This window comes from Trachemys scripta, chromosome 14 (assembly GCF_013100865.1).
Source record: "Trachemys scripta elegans isolate TJP31775 chromosome 14, CAS_Tse_1.0, whole genome shotgun sequence".
Lineage (NCBI taxonomy): Eukaryota > Metazoa > Chordata > Testudines > Emydidae > Trachemys > Trachemys scripta.
Window position 1 is genome coordinate 8,717,122 of NC_048311.1, and position 17,877 is coordinate 8,734,998.

At 46.5% G+C, this 17,877-nt stretch overlaps 1 protein-coding gene across 1 annotated transcript in view; it reads left to right on the plus strand.

Moving 5' to 3' along the window:
• Window positions 1-17,877, plus strand: part of GLP2R (glucagon like peptide 2 receptor) — a 121,201-nt gene that overhangs the window by 13,258 nt on the left and 90,066 nt on the right. Inside the window, exons 3-4 of the mRNA XM_034790523.1 lie at window positions 8,110-8,214; window positions 14,992-15,113. Coding sequence (XP_034646414.1) covers window positions 8,110-8,214; window positions 14,992-15,113 — 227 coding nt within the window. The remainder of the gene's footprint in view (window positions 1-8,109; window positions 8,215-14,991; window positions 15,114-17,877) is intronic.

Sequence of the window (17,877 nt, forward strand, 5' to 3'; positions counted from 1 at the left end):
CTAAAATCCAAAGGCACCCACCATGGTCCATACCTACCTACCATCTCTGAGTTTCCCAGAAGAATGGGAAGAGTCTCAGGGAGGAACGGTCACACATATTGACTAAAAAAGATATCATGCCTTGTCTGAATATGAACAGTAAACAACTTTTTTGTTGTTTTGTTCACTTCCATAGTCACAGCACCCTGCAACAGCAGGACAGTCAAGGACAGGGCCTCTCTGAACTGCTGACACGATGGCCAACCTGAGGGGAAGAAAAAGGAAGAGTCGGGATGAGATGTTTAAATGACTGAGTCACAGAGTCGAACCAGGCTGTCTGAGAGGTGAAGCTTGCACATGAGGATCCAGAGGGAGGGAGAAGTTGCTCTCCCAGGAGATCATGTCAATGGCCAAGGGAAAGTGTGGCTGTGGCCAAGGATAGCATCACCAAAATGAAGGAGAGCATGGAAAAGGATGGAGATATAGAGGCAACTCGTGGATACTATCCAGAATGCCCTCCTGCTAATCTTGCTGCTTCCTGCAGTCCTGTAATTTGGGACCCAACGTCCTTCAGCCTGTGGATAATGGTGGCTACTGGCACCAGCAGCAACTCCTAACCTCTGCATCCCAAGAGCAGTGCTCCCCGCAGGTCCCATTCACCTCTCAAATCCCACCTCTGGGCATCGAGAACATTTGTACCTGGCATAGGCGCCAATAGTGGGTGCACAGCACCCACCCGCAGCCCCACGGATCAGCTCCTCCCCCTCCCCCCTCAGCAGTTCAGTGATGTACAGGAGGCGCTGGGGAGGAGTGGGAGCAGGAAGAGGCAGGGAGGAGGTGGGGCGGGGGCAGGAAGAGGCAGGGTGGGGTGGGAGCGAGGGGGAGAGGAAGAAGCGAGGGCAGGGCCTGGGGTGGGGTGGGGTGGAGGTCGAGCACCCCCCAGGAACTCGGGAAATCAGCGCATCTGCCTGGGAGTCCAGCTCTTTTGAGCCCTGCAGAGCCCCTGAGAATTTTGAGCTGAGGCACTCAGCCCCAGAACCCGTGCAGATAAGAAGGGTCAGAGGCAAGGCCTATACTCACCTGTAACTGTTCCCCCTCTTCTCATTCTGTTGCACTTGGAATGTTCTTACTTGTTGCATTCTAAATTTTATGTGCACTGTTGCAGTAATTAAAGGTTTGTGTATAGCTGATTACTTTAAAAGACTGGTTTTCTAACCAAACAGACATTATTTTTCCATTGCTTTGATTAACATTTTTGTATTTTTTATTGTTTCATATTAAAACCATTTACAATACATCCATTATGGGTCATCATTGCAGTTAGCACAGAGAATCCTTTAAATACAGCTAAAATAATTCATAGGGTTTTACAAGAGTACGTAGGGAACAGTAAATTTCAACCACCCACATGCAATCCCTCAGTGCTCACAATGTCTGCATCCCAGTGCACCCCACACACAGGCTAACTTTTTCAGGCATGGCAGGCACTCAAAATGCAAACAGTAGGCATCCCTGACAGCATTCCCATGGCTGTTCATGCTCCTTGCTGGCTGTTTGAACCTCCGAGCAAGTCCCTGCACCTCAGACTCCCACCCATCATCAGGGCTTTCCCCCTTGCTCTCACAAATATTGGGCAAAGCACAACATCCACCTATAATATTGGAACATTTTTTTCTGCAACTTCCAACCTATTCCGCAAACAGTGCCATCTGTCTTTCATTGCGCAGCTATAAAGCAATAATTAAAATGTTGCTTTTGTCCCAGCAGCTTGTGTATAGCTTCATTAGCTAAGGCACCAAGCCGTAAGTTGGATCTCCCAGAATAACCAGACCAACCTCCACACCATTAATGCCCCCGGTGCTTCAGGGAGTAAACAGTCTTTCTCCATTTTATTTGAATAGTAGAGAGTTCTGAAAGGTTCTAGCATTGTGGACCATACCAGATGCTGCTGCATTTATGTCTGTAAAGCTGCCATGGTGGTCCACCGGTCCTTGGAGCACTATGGACAAAAACCCCTTTCTGTTTACAAACTCTGTGCTCAACTGGGGTGAGGGCAGGCAAATGTTAGGCACATGGGTTCATCAATTACATCAAAACCAGGTTGTGTACCCAATGTATGCAAACCCATCAATAATCTCCTGAGCATTACCCATCTGCATGACCTGGTTAGACAGCACCTTATCAATGGCATAGCAGACCTGTATGAGAATGGCCCCAACAGTTGATCTCCCCACACCAAATTGGTTGGCCACAGACCAGTAACATTTTGGGCTGGCCAGCCTCCAGATGGCAATGGCAACCCTGCTTCTCCATGGATACGGGGCACCACACGTTGGTACACTGCTGCTGCAGTTCCAGGGCCAGTTCCGCACAGATATATAAAAAAGATAACCCTCCCCATCCTGAAGTTCTCTTGTCACTGAAGAGCTGGTCATCCCAGGTTTACAGAATGAGCCTCTCCCACCAATCCATGGTGGTTTCTTCAGCCCAGAAATGGTGCTGAACCCTTTGTCGGTGATCCAGGACCTGGTCTTCTCATTCCAACAGCTCAGATTCTCCCATTATTCTGTGTCAACCTGCTGCCATCACTGCAGATGGTACTCCTGCTGCCAGAGTTGCTGCTACCATAAAATATTCTTCTGCTCCTGCATCATCAGCTTGTTGGTGCAATGGGTAAAGTCCAATGCTGAATTCATCCAGCTTTGAGAGCTGTAATATAGCCCAAGGAAGCTCTGTATATTTTCACTTGCCCCCACAGAAGCAGGGAGCAGGAGCTTGGCTTCCCACATTTCACAGCAAAAACAATCCCTGGATGCATGCTGCTCAGTGGTAAAGCAAAGGACCCTGGGATACCCCCAAGAATCCTACACCCTCAATTCACAGCAACCTTGCACCATGTGTTCACACGATGTGAACTGAAAATAGAACAGGCATTCTGTGTGCATGCTATTTATATGACCTACGTAATGCAAGTTATCTGATGCACATCAAAAAGCTTTGCATTAAACTCCCCAGTGTAGACCCTAAGTGATTATGCTTTGTAAACAATGTGACATTGTCGTCTACTAAACTTAGTTGGACTTTGAAACAGTGTTTGGGTTTTGATGCATATGGAGAGGGTGCATCTACCCTTACAGCTAGGGGTGGGATTCCCAGCTCACATGGATATACTTATGCAAGGTCACATTGAGCTAGCATACTAAAAATAGTAATGTAGCCATGGTAGCACAGGCAGCAGCAGCATGGGCTAGCCACCCCAAGTACAAACCCTCCTGAACCCCACTGGTATGAACTTGGCTGTTAGCCCACGCCATCACTGCCCATGCTACCGTGGCTATATTACTATCTTTACTGTGCTGGCTCAATGAGAGCTAGTGCAAGTAGGTCTTTGTGAGCTGGGAATCTCACCCCTAGCTCCAAGAGCAGAGGTAGCCATAGCTAGAGCTGTGTTTTTTCTTGGAACACAGAGATCCCCTACACAGTAATATATCACTGAAATAGTTCACAGAGAAATACATTAATGTGACTTCTAAAATGTCTTGTTGGATTATGTCCCTGGAACTTTAATGAGGCAGAACTAGGCTAGATCACAGCACAGCCAGCCTTTGGGAACCAGAAAGCCATAGTCCCTGATACCTCCAAGCACCCACTGGATTGGGGAACTAAACACACTTTTTATTTTCATTAAGAAAAAAATGTGAATCTTCACCAATTTCCATTGTAGAGACGGCCTTAAAAATGGAAACCAAAGCAAACCAATTATTAGACTTGAAAACTTATCACTACAGGTTTCCTGAGGCTGGACTGCCCTGTGAAGCCAGGCTCTCTGTATCTGGGGGCAATCCTAGAGCAATTTGGAATGTGGGTAACAGCACCATCTGTGCACAAAACTCCTTGTCAGGAGCTCTTCAGGTGGTACCTCTCCTGTCTTCCTCTCACCCTGTGGACCCACCTCACTCCAGGAACCATAGCATCCTCTTCATGATTTGGCCCTCCAGCCAGGTCACCATCTGTGTTTCCCCCTTCCAGGGTGACCCAAGATCCTTCTATGGCATGCAAATGGTCCCAGGCAGTCTTCTCCAGTGCTGCCCAGCTTGTGCCATTTCTCCAGTTGCCGGTAAGGTGACCTGGGCCCTCCCTCTACTCTGGGTTCCAGTTCAGGGACCCTCAGCTCAGCAGTTCTGGGCTCTACCCTCTCAGCCCTCACTGCTCCTTCTTTGGATTGCCTCCTACTCTTCCTGGTTCCCCACCCACCCCCATTCTCTGAGAGAACCAGCTCCAAACCAACTCCCTTTTCCCAGTGAGTGACTGCCCTTTCCCAGCAGCCCCTGTCTGTTGCCAGCTATCTGGCTTTATACAGGTCCCACCTGTTCCCATACAGCTGAGCCTGCTTGCAAACAACTAGTTCCCTGCTCCCTGGCTCCTTCTCCTGTGGAAGGGAGGCTAGTGCCTATCACAACCAGTTTCCCCAGGGGATAACAATGCCTACGTCACTGGGCCAAAAATTGTCACCGTTATTTACTTTGAGTTTGTAAAGTGCTATGATCAGTAAGGTCCGTCAGGATGGTCCTGTCCCCTTTTAAGGGCTATGGACCCAATGGCTGCCAGAACCCCATTATAATTTGACAACTATCCATTAAAAATCATTTTATGAACTTTAGTCCCTATGTATACCCCAGTGCAGATGTCCAGACACCACTTTTCCTGCAGCAGGAGACTTTTGGTGGTTCAGTGTTTCTTGCCACACTTTTCCTGCCAAGCATTGGATTGAATCTCCATCTACACCCATCATACCAAAGACATATGTAACAAGACCAATCCAATACCAGTTACCCGACAGACATAGCGGTGCTGAGCTTATTGGATGGTCACAGACAGAGAGAACAGGTCCATGATTACCAGGTGCACAGTAACTGCTGCTAGTTGTCCAAACAATGGACAAAAATGCTAGGCTCCATAGATACCATGTGCCCAGTAATAGATATAACAGATCTCCATAGTTACACGGTGCTCAGAGACATGTAACAGTACTTATAATTACCAGGTAGATTAATAGATTTTAAGGCCAGGAGAGAGCATAGGATCATTTAGTCCAGTGGTTTTCAAACTTTTTTTCTGGCAATCCAGTTGAAGAAAATTGTTGATGCCTATGACCCAGCAGAGCTGGGCATGGAGCTTTGGGGTGGGCTCAGGGCTGGGGCAGAGGGTTCAGGTGCGGTAGAGGGTCAGGGCTCTGGGCCGGGGGTGCAGGCTCTGGGGTGGGCTGGGGATGAGGAGTTTGGGGTGCAGGAAGGGACTCCGTGTTTGCAGGGGGACTCAGGACTGGAGCAGGGGATTGGAGTGAGTGGTTGGAATGCGGGCTTGCCTCAGGTGACTCCCGGTCATCGGTGCAATGTGGCTGCTTAGGCAGGCTTCCTGCGTGTCGTGGCACCGTGGACCGCACTGCACCCGGCTTCACATGGCTCTTGCCCGTAGGCATCTCCTTCTTCCCCCAGCTCCCACTGGCTGGTGCTCTGGGCAGAGGCAGATTGCGGAGCCCCGTGGCCCCTCCGCCTAGAAGCCGGACCAGCTGCTGGCCACTTCCGGGGCACAGCATGGTGTCAGAACAGGTAGGGACTAGCCTGCCTTAGCTGGACAGCACCGCTGATGGGACTTTTAATGGCCCGGTCGGCAGTGCTGACCAAAGCCACCACGACCCAGTGCCTTACATTCCATGACCCAATACTGGGTACGACCCGCACTTTGAAAACCACTGATTTAGTCTCACCTTCTGTTAAGCACACATCAGGGAATTTCATAATATTGAGCCCAATAGCTTGTGTTTGGCTAAACCAGATCTTCCTAAAAGGCATCCAGTCTTGATCAGGACAATGGAACAGACACCTAGGGAGGTCATGGAAGCACCTTCATTGGAGGTTTTCAAAAGGAGGCTAGATAGTCATCTGTCTTGGATGGTTTAGACACAACAAATCCTGCATCTTGGCAGTCCCTTCTAACCATGGTCGGTGCATAATGGAGGCTGGGGGAGGCTAAGCTCCCCAAACTTTGCGCTGACGGGGGGCGGGCAGTGTTGGATTACCACATGGGCCCATGGGGCCCCTATCCAGAGGCCCTGGATAATTTGGGGGCCCTGGAAAAATATCCCTGCCCCCCCGCCCGCCATGGCCAGGGGCTGGAGGAGCTCTTGCTCCCTGCTGTGGCCACAGAGCTTTTCCAGTTTCAGGGCCACAGCATGGGGATGTGGGGGGCGTAAAGGAGTGAGTGAGGGGTGGAGCCTTGGGGGAAGGGGCAGAGGGGGGCAGAGCCATGGGAGGAAGGGGTGGAACAGGACTGGGGTTATGGGTGGAATGGGGGCAGGGCTGCAAGGGAAGGGGTGCAATGGGGTGGGGTCATGGGCGGGGCCGCAGACGGAGGGGGAAGAATGGGGGAGGGGCTTCAGGCTCAGAGCTCTGGCCAGGGCCAAGAACTGTGCCTCAGTCCCAGCCAGGGCAGAGAGCTCGACCCCAGCCGGGCCTGAGCTCTCAGCCCCCCTCTGTGGCCTCGACCAAGCTCTCAGCCCCCTCTTGCCCTGGCTGAGGTCATGAGTGTGGGGGCTGAGAGCAGTGAGTGGGGGCATGGCCTCAGCCGGAAGAGGCGGGGTCCAGGACTAGCCTCCCCAAGGGGAAACTTCACACTCCATCCATGCTTCTAACCTTATGGCTCTATGATTCTATGATCTAAACACACCAACAGATTAAGAATCTACCATATCACTTGTAGTTTCTTCCAATGGTTAATAACCCTCACTGTTGACAAAATGTTGTGCCTTGTTTCTAATTTCAGTTTATCTGGCTTTAACTTCCAGCCACTGATTCTTGTTCTGCCTTCCGCCACTAGATCGAAGAGCTATTTATTAACTAGGAATTTTTTTTCCTCTGAGGGTACTTACACACCGGGATCAAGTTACCTCTTGATTTTTTTATAAGCTAAACACACCAAGCTCCTTAAGTCTCACTATAACATTTTTTCCAACTCTTGAATTATTTTTGTGGAAATCTGCTTCCTCTCAAATTTTTCAACATCCTCTTAAAAATGTGGACACCAGAACTGAGTGCAGTATAGCAGCACTGGTCTCATCAAAGCCGTGTACAAAGATAAAATCAACTTCCTACTCCTACTCACTACTCCCTCTTTATACATCCAAGCATTGCATTAGCCCTCTGTCACAGTATCACACTGGGAGCTCATGTTGAGTTGTTTGTTCACTTTTCTGCAGAAAAGGACCTAGGGGTTACAGTGGACGAGAAGCTGGATATGAGTCGACAGTGTGCCCTAGTTGCCAAGAAGGCTAATGGCATTTTGGGATGTATAAGTAGGGGCATTGCCAGCAGATAGAGGGACGTGATCATTCCCCTCTATTAGGCATTGGTGAGGCCTCATCTGGAGTACTGTGTGCAGTTTTGGGCCCCACACTACAAGAAGGATGTGGAAAAATTGGAAAGAGTCCAGCGGAGGGCAACAAAAATTATTAGGGGGCTGGAGCACATGACTTATGAGGAGAGGCTGAGGGAATTGGGATTATTTAGTCTTCAGAAGAAAAGAATGAGGGGAGATTTGATAGTTGCTGTCAACTACCTGAAGGGGGGTTCCAAAGAGGATGGATCTAGACTGTTCTCAGTGGTACCAGATGACAGAACAAGGAGTAATGGTCTCAAGTTGCAGTGGGGGAGGTTTAGGTTGGATATTAGGAAAAACTTTTTAACTAGGAGGGTGGTGAAACACTGGAATGAGTTACCTATGGAGATGGTGGAATCTCCTTCCTTAGAGGTTTTTAAGGTCAGGCTTAACAAAGCCCTGGCTGGGATGATTTAGTTGGGGATTGGTCCTGCTTTGAACAGGGGGTTGGACTAGATGACCTCCTGAGATCCCTTCCAACCCTGATATTCTATGATTCTATGACCCATAAGTCCTTTTCAGAGTCCCTGCTTTCCAGGATACAACCCCCATGCTATAACCATGGCCTCCATTCTATATATAATGGATCCCTATGCTTACAGGCTGCCTGGAATCAGGCATGACAGTCTCCATGGTTACCAGCTGCCTGAATAATCTTTATTAAAAACTAAACATTAGTTCTCTCTTTCTCTACAGGAATATATTGCAAAGGGACATTTGATCAGCTTGTTTGCTGGCCTTATTCACTTCCAGGAAATGTGTCTGTTCCTTGTCCTTCATATTTACCCTGGCTGGAAAATGGTAATGTGATTTCTCTTTTTTTAAAAGATTCATATCAGGAATCTTCATTGCAGGAGGGAGTTGTCAGCTCAGGCTCTACTGTCCTGGAATTGCCTGGGGGATTGCTTGGGGCTATTCTGCATCACCTCCTTCCTGGCTAGTCACCAAAGTCATCCCATTGCAACATTCTTCAAGCCCTGCAGGGATGAGCAGTGACCTTGCCTGCACCCTTCCCCACCCCTCTTTGCTATGTTTCAGTCACTTTAAGGCCAAAAAGTCACTTTGGGGTATTGACTTTTAAGAACGACTTTAAGAACCCTCCTAACTCCTTTCCCCCTAAATGCTGTCATGATGCTGACCCTTCCCCCAGCAGTTTCCTTGACCCTCAGGGAATCCTGTGGTGGTAACTGGAGGCCAGGGTGTTCAACCTATGGCTTTAAATTGTGGCCCTCAAAGGCGGCTGTGGTGAGAAGAAGTGTTACAGGATGGCCAGCCCTATAAGGGTCTGGAGGCTGAGGGCTAGTCAGCCCTGTTCAATCAGCCCTGCCTGTGCCATAATTGCCTGCCTCCCCGCTTAAGGGGCAGGACTAGCTGTGGTCAGGTGACTGCCTGAAACATCTGTGTCTCATAAAAGGACTGAGGGAACTCAGTGTCAGTGAAGAACAGGAGTAAGTTGGGATCCCATGGAAGGTCCTGGAGTAGGGTCTGGAGGGACTGCAGGGAATCAGCCTAGGCATCAGTGCTGTAGCCCAGATGGGGGTTGAGACTATGAGAAGGACTCCAGAGAAAGAGCCTGGAAGTCAGGGCTCCTATCCCAGAGCCAGAGTAACTTAAAGATAACCCCGAAGGATGTGGGAACTGAGATCAGAGGGTGAGATGAAGAAGGCCCGAGAAGAGTAAAAGAATGTTTTGCTTGGACATTTGTTACCTCCAGAAGGGGACTGAACTCTGACAGTGACCCAGCTGGAGGGCTGAGGCACATGAATCCCTGGGAGTGTCAGAAAACCATAGTGAGAGAAACTGAGGCAGGGAGCACCTGCAGTGCCATGCTCAGCCACCATGGGGCACTAATGCCTTATGACAAGAACATTTTATTTGACTATGAACTGAAAATGTGCCTTGCAACTTTTAAACTGACCTGTTTGAACCAGCCCGGTCAATACAAGGCAGGGATATTGAGCAGCACCTCCCCTGCAGCACCAGGAGCATTCTGAGCCACAGCTGGGCCTCCCTACTGCAGCTGCTCAGCAATGCCTCCACTGACCATTTGCTGCATTGCAGGGGTGAGAGGAGAGTAGCTCTAACGGCTCCATTTCCTGCTTCCAAGGAGGAGCAGGGCAGGAGCTCAACTTGCTCTGCCTGAGCCTAGGGGCCCGTAGCAAAGACTACTCTCCTTCCCAACACACACCTGGGCAGCTCAAAAGGTGGGAAAAGAGGAGAATCTGGGACATAACAGACAGTTACAATTCCCTGCCCGCCTGCCCCAGCAAGAGCAGCCCCCTAATTTGCATCCATTGGCTACAGTCCCCAAAGGATCACATAGGGTAGGTCTAAATTGCAATTAGACACCCACAATTGTCCTTACTAGCTGACTCGGGCTCACAGGGCTTGGGCTAAGGGACCGTTTAATTGTAGTGTAGATGTTCTGGCTTGGGCCGTACCCCAAGCCCTGGGACTCTCCCACCTCACAGGGTCCTAGAGACTGGGCTTCATCCTGAGCCTGAATGTCTACACTACAATTAAACTGCCCCTTAGTATGAGACCCAGGAGCCCAAGTCAGTGTCATGGGCCAGCTGTGGGTTTTTAATGTCCATGTAGATGTACCCATTGTGGCTTGGAATAGCTGGGGCACAGCACGATCCAACTACTCATTCTTCCAGCATCCGACATACCCCTCCCCACTCCCTCACCTGTCCTTGCCCCTGCCCCTACCCCTGCTCCAGGAGCTGAAGGGAATGAGGTACAAGAGTCAACTTTGCCAACTCTATGTCCACTGTAGACTCAACTAGGCCAGGGGATACGCAGAAGCAGACTTGTGGGAAGTTTCTGGTTCTTCTGCGCTTCTTAGCCATCTGTAAGGAAACAGAACTAGGCAGAGATCCACTCCACGACAGTGACTGTGGGCCAATAACTGTATGATTAATAACACTTGGCTCCCAAGCTGACAAAGTTTGACACCTCTGCTTTAAGGTGTTCTTGACCTTTTAAGAGGATGCCTAGAGGGCTGCTCCATTCTCACCCCACTTCTTTCATTGCTGCACGGCCATCATATTCAGGGAACATCTATTTTCCAATATGGCCCAGCCTCAGGCTAGGTCTATACTACCCGCCTGAATCGGCGGGTAGAAATCGACCTCTTGGGGATCGATTTATCGCATCCCGATGGGACGCGACAATCGATCCCCGAATCGGCGCTCTTACTCCACCAGCGGAGGTGGTAGTAAGCGCCGCCGACAGAAAGCCGCAGAAGTCGATTTTGCCGCCGTCCTCACAACGGGGTAAGTCGGCTGCGATATGTCGAATTCAGAAACGCTATTCACGTAGCTGAATTTGCGTATCTTAAATCGACTCCCCCCTGTAGTGTAGATGTACCCTCAGTCTTTCCTCTGGGGATGGAGGGGCCTCCTAGCATGGGTATATTTTCAAATGGCACAAGCTCCTCTGTAGCTGTATCTAGATCTTGCATGGCTCCCCACCACTGCCAACCCCAAATGCTCGAAGATCACAAGTCAGATGCCTAAAATCATGAGATTTAAAAAAAAAATCACATTTTTGACTGCCTGCCTTCTGATTTCTTTCCTCATTGGGGGGAGCTGCCTGCCCCTCAGTTCACAATCAAAATTCAACCTTCAGCACACACACAAAGCTGCAGCTTCTATTCACAGCTTGAAGGGACTCCACAAACCCTTCCTTATTCCTGTGGTGTGTGCAGCGGCCACTCCATCGCCCCTCGTCACCCCCACTTGCTACACAGGCTAGGCAGATGTCCCACTCCCATTCCCTAGCCATGCTTCCAAACAGTTTTCTGCCCCCACCTGTCCCAAAAATTAAGTTCCCCACATTTTCCCCTACCTTTCCTATCCAATTCTCCTTCTCTGCTACATCACATCCCCTTGCACCTCCCTCAGCCAGGTATCCTGCTCCCCACACTCCCCTGCATCTCCCTCAGCTGAGCCTCTTGCTCCCCACATTAGCCTGTGCCTCCCTCAGCTGGGCCTCCTGCTCCCCACACTCCCCTGCGCTTCCCTCAGCTGGCCTTCTGCTCCCCACATTCCCCTGTGCCTCCCTCAGCCGGGCCTCCTGAACCTCCCTCAGACAGGCCTCCTGCTCCCCATACTCCCCTGATCATCCCTCAGCTGGGCCTCCTGCACCTCTGTGACCGGTGTCCCAGCGGGGGCCAGCTGTGGTTACTTAGATTTAGAAAGCCAGCATAAAACAGCTTCTTTATTACCTCACTGGTTATTCAGAAGTCAATAACACAATTCCCTTAAAGTGCCAGTCTCAGGCCTCCATCCAGGTACCCAAGTCAAATATGATGAAGATTTCTGAAAATCTTATTTCATCATATAAAATAAATGATTCTACCAATCCCAAAGGATCAGACACATTACCTCCCAGGTGATTGCATATCCCAGATCTTACCCAAATACTTGCATACAGCCAATGCTTATTAACTAAACTAAAATTTATTAAAAAACAAAATAGAGAGAGGATGGTTAAAAGATCAATATACATTCAGACATGAATTCAATTCTTCAGGTTCAGATTCATAGCAGAGATGGTGAGCTTTGTAGCTGCAAAGAGTTCTTTTAGAATTTAGTTCATAAGTTATAGTCCAATGTCCAATATCATACCCAGGGTGTGCCAGCTAAACTGGGATCTCATCTTGCGAATTAAACTTCCCCGATGAAGCTCAAGCAGATCTGATATAAATAGGATCAGGACCCAAGGGTCTTTTAATAAGGTGTTCTAGCATCCACTTGACCACACAGACCTGGGTAAACAATAGGCTTTTGATGTAACCTTCTGCTTCCTAAACACCACCAGTAATTAGTTACACAAATTAACAGAGAAATTTATGCATTAGGCTGTCTATCACAAACTTCAAAGAGACATATAGACAATGACATTATTTCACCCAAGATTGATCTAAATGTTAATATTCCCTTTTTACATTTAAGATATTCACTAGGGCTGTCAAGCAATTGAAAAAATTAATCGCAATTAATTGCACGATTAAAAAAATTAACCATGATTAATTGTGTTAATTGCACTGTTAAACAATAATAGAATACCATTTATTTAAATATTTTTGATTTTTTCTACATTTTCAAATATATTGATGTCAATTACAATACAGAATACAAAGTGTACAGTGCTCACTTTATATTTATTTTTGATTACAAGTATTTGCACTGTAAAAAAACCAAAAGAAATACTATTTTTCAGTTCACCTAATACAAGTATTGTAGTGAAATCTCTTTATCATGAAAGTAGAACTTACAAATGTAGAATCATGTACAAAAAAACCTGCATTAAAAAATAAAACAATGTAAAATTTTAGAGCCTGCAAGTCCACTCAGTCCTACTTCTTGTTCAGCCAATCGCTCAGACAAACAAATTTCTTTACATCTGCAGGAGATAATGCTGCCCTCTTCTTGTTTACAATGTCACCTGAAAGTGAGAACAGGCATTCTAATGGCACTGTTGTAGCCGGCATTGCAAGATATTTATGTGCCAGATGTGCTAATGAGTCATATGTTCCTTCATACTTCAGCCACCATTCCAGGGGACATGCGTCCATGCTGATGATGGGTTCTGCTCAATAATGATCCAAAGCAGTGCGGACTGAGGCATGTTCACTTTCATTATCTGAGTGAGATGCCACCAGCAGAAGGTTGATTTTCTTTTTTGGTGGTTTCGGTTCTGTAGTTTTCACATCGGAGTGTTGCTCTTCTAAGACTTCTGAAAGCATGCTCCACACCTCGTCCCTCTCAGATTTTGGAAGGCACTTCAGATTCTTAAACCTTGGGTCGAGTGCTGTAGCTATCTTTAGAAATCTCACATTGGTACCTTCTTTGCGTTTTGTCAAATCTGCAGTGAAAGTGTTCTTAAAATGCACATGTGTTTGGTTATCATCCGAGACTGCTATAACATGAAATATATGGCAGAATGCAGGTAAAACAGCAGAGGACATACAGTTCTCCCCCAAGAAGTTCAGTCACAAATTTAATTAACACATTATTTTTTAACAAGCATCATCAGCATGGAAGCATGTCCTCTGGAATGGTGGCCAAAACATGAAGGGGCATATGAATGTTTACCATATCTGGCAGGTAAATACCTTGCAATGCCAGCTACAAAAGTGCCATGCAAACATCTGTTCTCACTTTTAGGTGATATTGTAAATAAGAAGCGGGCAGCATTTTCTCCCATAAATGTAAATAAACTTGAACAAGATGTAGGACTGAGTGGACTTGTAGGCTCTGAAGTTTTACATTGTTTTGTTTTTGAGTGCATATATGTAACAAAAAAATCTACATTTGTAAGTTGCACTTTCACGACAAAGAGATTGTACTTGTATGAGGTGTATTGAAAAATATTATTTCTTTTATCATTTTTGCAGGGCAAATATTTGTAATAAAAATAATATATACTTTGATTTCAATTACAACACAGAATACAATATATATAAAAATGTAGAAAAACATCCAAAATATTTAATAAATTTCAATTGATATTCTGTTGTTTAACAGTGTGATTCAAACTGCGATTAATCGTGATTATTTTTTTAAATCACGATTAATTTTTTTTAATCGCATGAGTTAACTGCGATTAATTGACAGCCCTAATACACACAATTAGTATTACTTCTAACTTCTAACAATATAGGTCTGCATTTCAAAGTTCTAGCCTACCTAGCAATAGAATGGCCCTAATTTCCCTTTCTAACGTGTCTTTAAATGTCGGCTTTGGGTTGGTTAGCCTGCAAGCTGTTTAACCCCTTCTGGCCATGTGTTACGCTTCGGATAAGATTCGTTGCAATTATATAACTGTTGTAGCAATAATGATTTGCATGGTTATATTTTAATTAAACAACATCATAGCCTTCCTCAGCCAGGCCTCCTGCTCCCCACACTGCCCTGCACCTCCCTCAGCCAGGCCTCCTGCTCCCCACACTGCCCTGCACCTTCCTCAGCCAGGCCTCCTGCTCCCCACACTATCCTGCGCATCCCTCAGCCAGGCCTCGTGCTCCCCACACTGCCCTGCACCTCCTTTAGCCAGACCTCCTGCTCCCCACACTGCCCTGTGCCAATGGAGCTACACAATTTCACACCAGCTGAGGACCTGGCCCCTACATTCTGTGATAAGGCACCATAAGCTGATGTGCCAGAGCATGAGAGGATGGGTATTTAATTACTAAATCATCTTCTTTGCCCAGAGTTCTGGTGGTGGTATGAAATGTATTGTCTGTATGTAATAGGAAGTGTTCAGATTAAGAATCAAAAGGATGAAGAAAGAATGATCTGAAATGTAATTTTATCTTTTTGATGTACTCACTATATTTGCTTTTTGAAAATACTGGGTAAATTATGGGAATTTCTTTTGATAATATATTCATAAACTAAGTTTCTATGATTTTCTCCCAATAGACATTATAAAGCATCATCAAAGGCCAAAGCAAAGATTTCTCTAATGGGGTTTCCCTAGCTTTGCTGAAAGGGTGAAATTTGTAAAGCACATGAAAAATGAAATATATGTCTTGACCTTTCAGACTGAGGCTCTGTTTACTTTCAGGAAGTGCAGGAAATGTATACAGAGTCTGCTTGGACCAGGGAATCTGGCAAACAGAAGAGAATTCAACAGATATTTGGCGCGATGATTCAGAGTGCTCTGAGAAGAATCACTTCACCCCACAAGTAAGTATGATGTTTTCTTTTATGCTTTAATACTTTAATCTTCTTAATCCCTTCTTGAATAATTGATCAGATGTTTCCATTGAATAGCTGCAGAAGAGAGCGAGACTTATTTAGGTAATGATATGGAAACCTTTGCTTGTATTTTGAACAGGGATTAGGACTGAAAAAATCCTGAGTGCTTTGGGTTCAGCAAATTATCCCTAGGTCAGTTTTGGGATCACTACATTTACTGAACTCTAATATAATGAGTAAAAATTGAAACTCATAGAGTAAATTACTCAGACTCAGAGAATCCCACATGCTAAAAGGAAACATATTGGGCAAAATTGCTGTGGAACTAATTGGAGTGAACATGGAACAAATTTCCCACTTCAATTCATTCTCTTCATCCCTGAGCCTCACAGTCATTAGTGGGCAGCTGCATGCAAAGAAAAAATGGAGGCAAAATCACAAACAAACCCAACCCTTGTTGGCACTGGACTTTTGATGATGAGACTCTGCCGTCACCCAGCTAGGTTAGGCTATGCTAACTATGGGGAAAGGCAGAGGAAAACCAAGACAAAAGGGATCATTTTAAATTTTTAGAACTTTATAAGGGAAACCCCCCAAAAAGTTTCAGAAGCATACATAATATAGAACATTGCAAAGTAATTACTACTTATAATAATAATAAACTATGTTACCAACACATTAACCTTTGCGAGCTTGCATGATACTCGTCTTTACTCTGTGCAGTTAATACCAAATACATTGTTATTTTTAAGAACAAAAAGATTATTGAACAATAGACTCTGTCACTTCAGAGAAGAATCAACTTTTCAGCTCCATTCTTGCTGTCCTGTTTTTTGGTTCTCTTTGGCTCGAAGTGCCCATTAGATTCGATGTTTCTGTGGTTGTGCCTCTTTTCACTGGGTTTATCCACAAGCGGGTTTCTTCAACTGGTGCACCCTCATTTGTGCATTTTGCACCTTTATTCCTTCAATGATGTTCAAAGTCATTCTCTCTGCTCACATACTTTAGGTCCTTTGGGGGTGGGCTTCTCATTTACTGTTTTCATGGTCTGTTTTCATCTGACACAGCTTTTGATCACTTCCCTTTTTGACCAATTATATTTCCTTGGTACTCTCTGTCCAGTATGTCTGTAGATTTTATTTCCCTCTACTTCCTTTCTCTAATAGTGTCTGCTCATATACCCAGGTCTGTTTTTTCCTGCTTCTCCTGACCTGAAACCTTTCCTATTGTCCTTCTTCCCTCCTTCTCACTTCCCAGGCCCCTGCTTTTATTCTTCTGTTCTGGTATTTTATCACCTCACCGTCATAGAATCATAGAATCATAGAATATCAGGGTTGGAAGGGACCTCAAGAGGTCATCTAGTCCAACCCCCTGCTCAAAGAAGAACCAATTCCTAACTAAATTATCCCAGCCAGGGCTTTGTCAAGCCAGGCCTTAAAAACCTCCAAGGAAGGAGACTCCACCACCTCCCTAGGTAACGCATTCCAGTGCTTCACCACCCTCCTAGTGAAATAGTTTTTCCTAATATCCAACCTGGACCTCCCCCACTGCAACTTGAGACCATTGCTCCTTGTTCTGTCATCTGCCACCACTGAGAACAGCCGAGCTCCATCCTCTTTGGAACCCCCCTTCAGGTAGTTGAAGGCTGCTATCAAATCCCCCCTCATTCTTCTCTTCTGGAGACTAAACAATCCCAGTTCTCTCAGCCTCTCATCATAAGTCATGTGCTCCAGACCCCTAATCATTTTTGTTGGCCTCCGTTTGACTCTTTCCAATTTTTCCACATCCTTCTTGTAGTGTGGGGCCCAAAACTGGACACAGTATTCCAGATGAGGCCTCACCAATGTCGAATAAAGGGGAATGATCATGTTCCTCGATCTGCTGGCAATGCCCCTACTTATACAGCCCAAAATGCCGTTAGCCTTCTTGGCAACAAGAGCATACTGTTGACTCATATCCAGCTTCTCGTCCACTGTGACCCCTAGGTCCTTTTCTGCAGAACTGCTACCTAGCCATTCGGTCACTAGTCTGTAGCAGTGCATGGGATTCTTCCATCCTAAGTGCAGGACTCTGCACTTGTCCTTGTTGAACCTCATCAGGTTTTTTTGGCCCAATCCTCTAATTTGACTAGGTCCCTCTGTATCCGATCCCTACCCTATAGTGTTTCTACCACGCCTCCTAGTTTAGTGTCATCTGCAAACTTGCTGAGAGTGCAGTCCACACCATCCTCCAGATCATTAATAAAGATATTAAACAAAACCAGCCCCAGGACTGACCCTTGGGGCACTCCGCTTGAAACCGGCTGCCAACTAGACGTGGAGCCATTGATCACTACCCGTTGAACCCGACGATCTAGCCAGCTTTCTATCCACCTTACAGTCCATTCATCCAGGCCATACTTCTTTAACTTGGCAGCAAGAATACTGTGGGAGACCGTATCAAAAGCTTTGCTAAAGTCAAGGAATAACACATCCACTGCTTTCCCCTCATCCACAGAGCCAGTTATCTCATCATAGAAGGCAATTAGGTTAGTCAGGCACGACTTCCCCTTCGTGAATCCATGCTGACTGTTCCTGATCACTTTCCTCTCCTCTAAATGTTTCATAATTAAGTCCTTGAGGACCTGCTCCATGATTTTTCCAGGGACTGAGGTGAGGCTGACTGGCCTGTAGTTCCCCGGATCCTCCTTCTTCCCTTTTTTAAAGATGGGCACTACATTAGCCTTTTTCCAGTCATCTGGGACCTCCCTCGA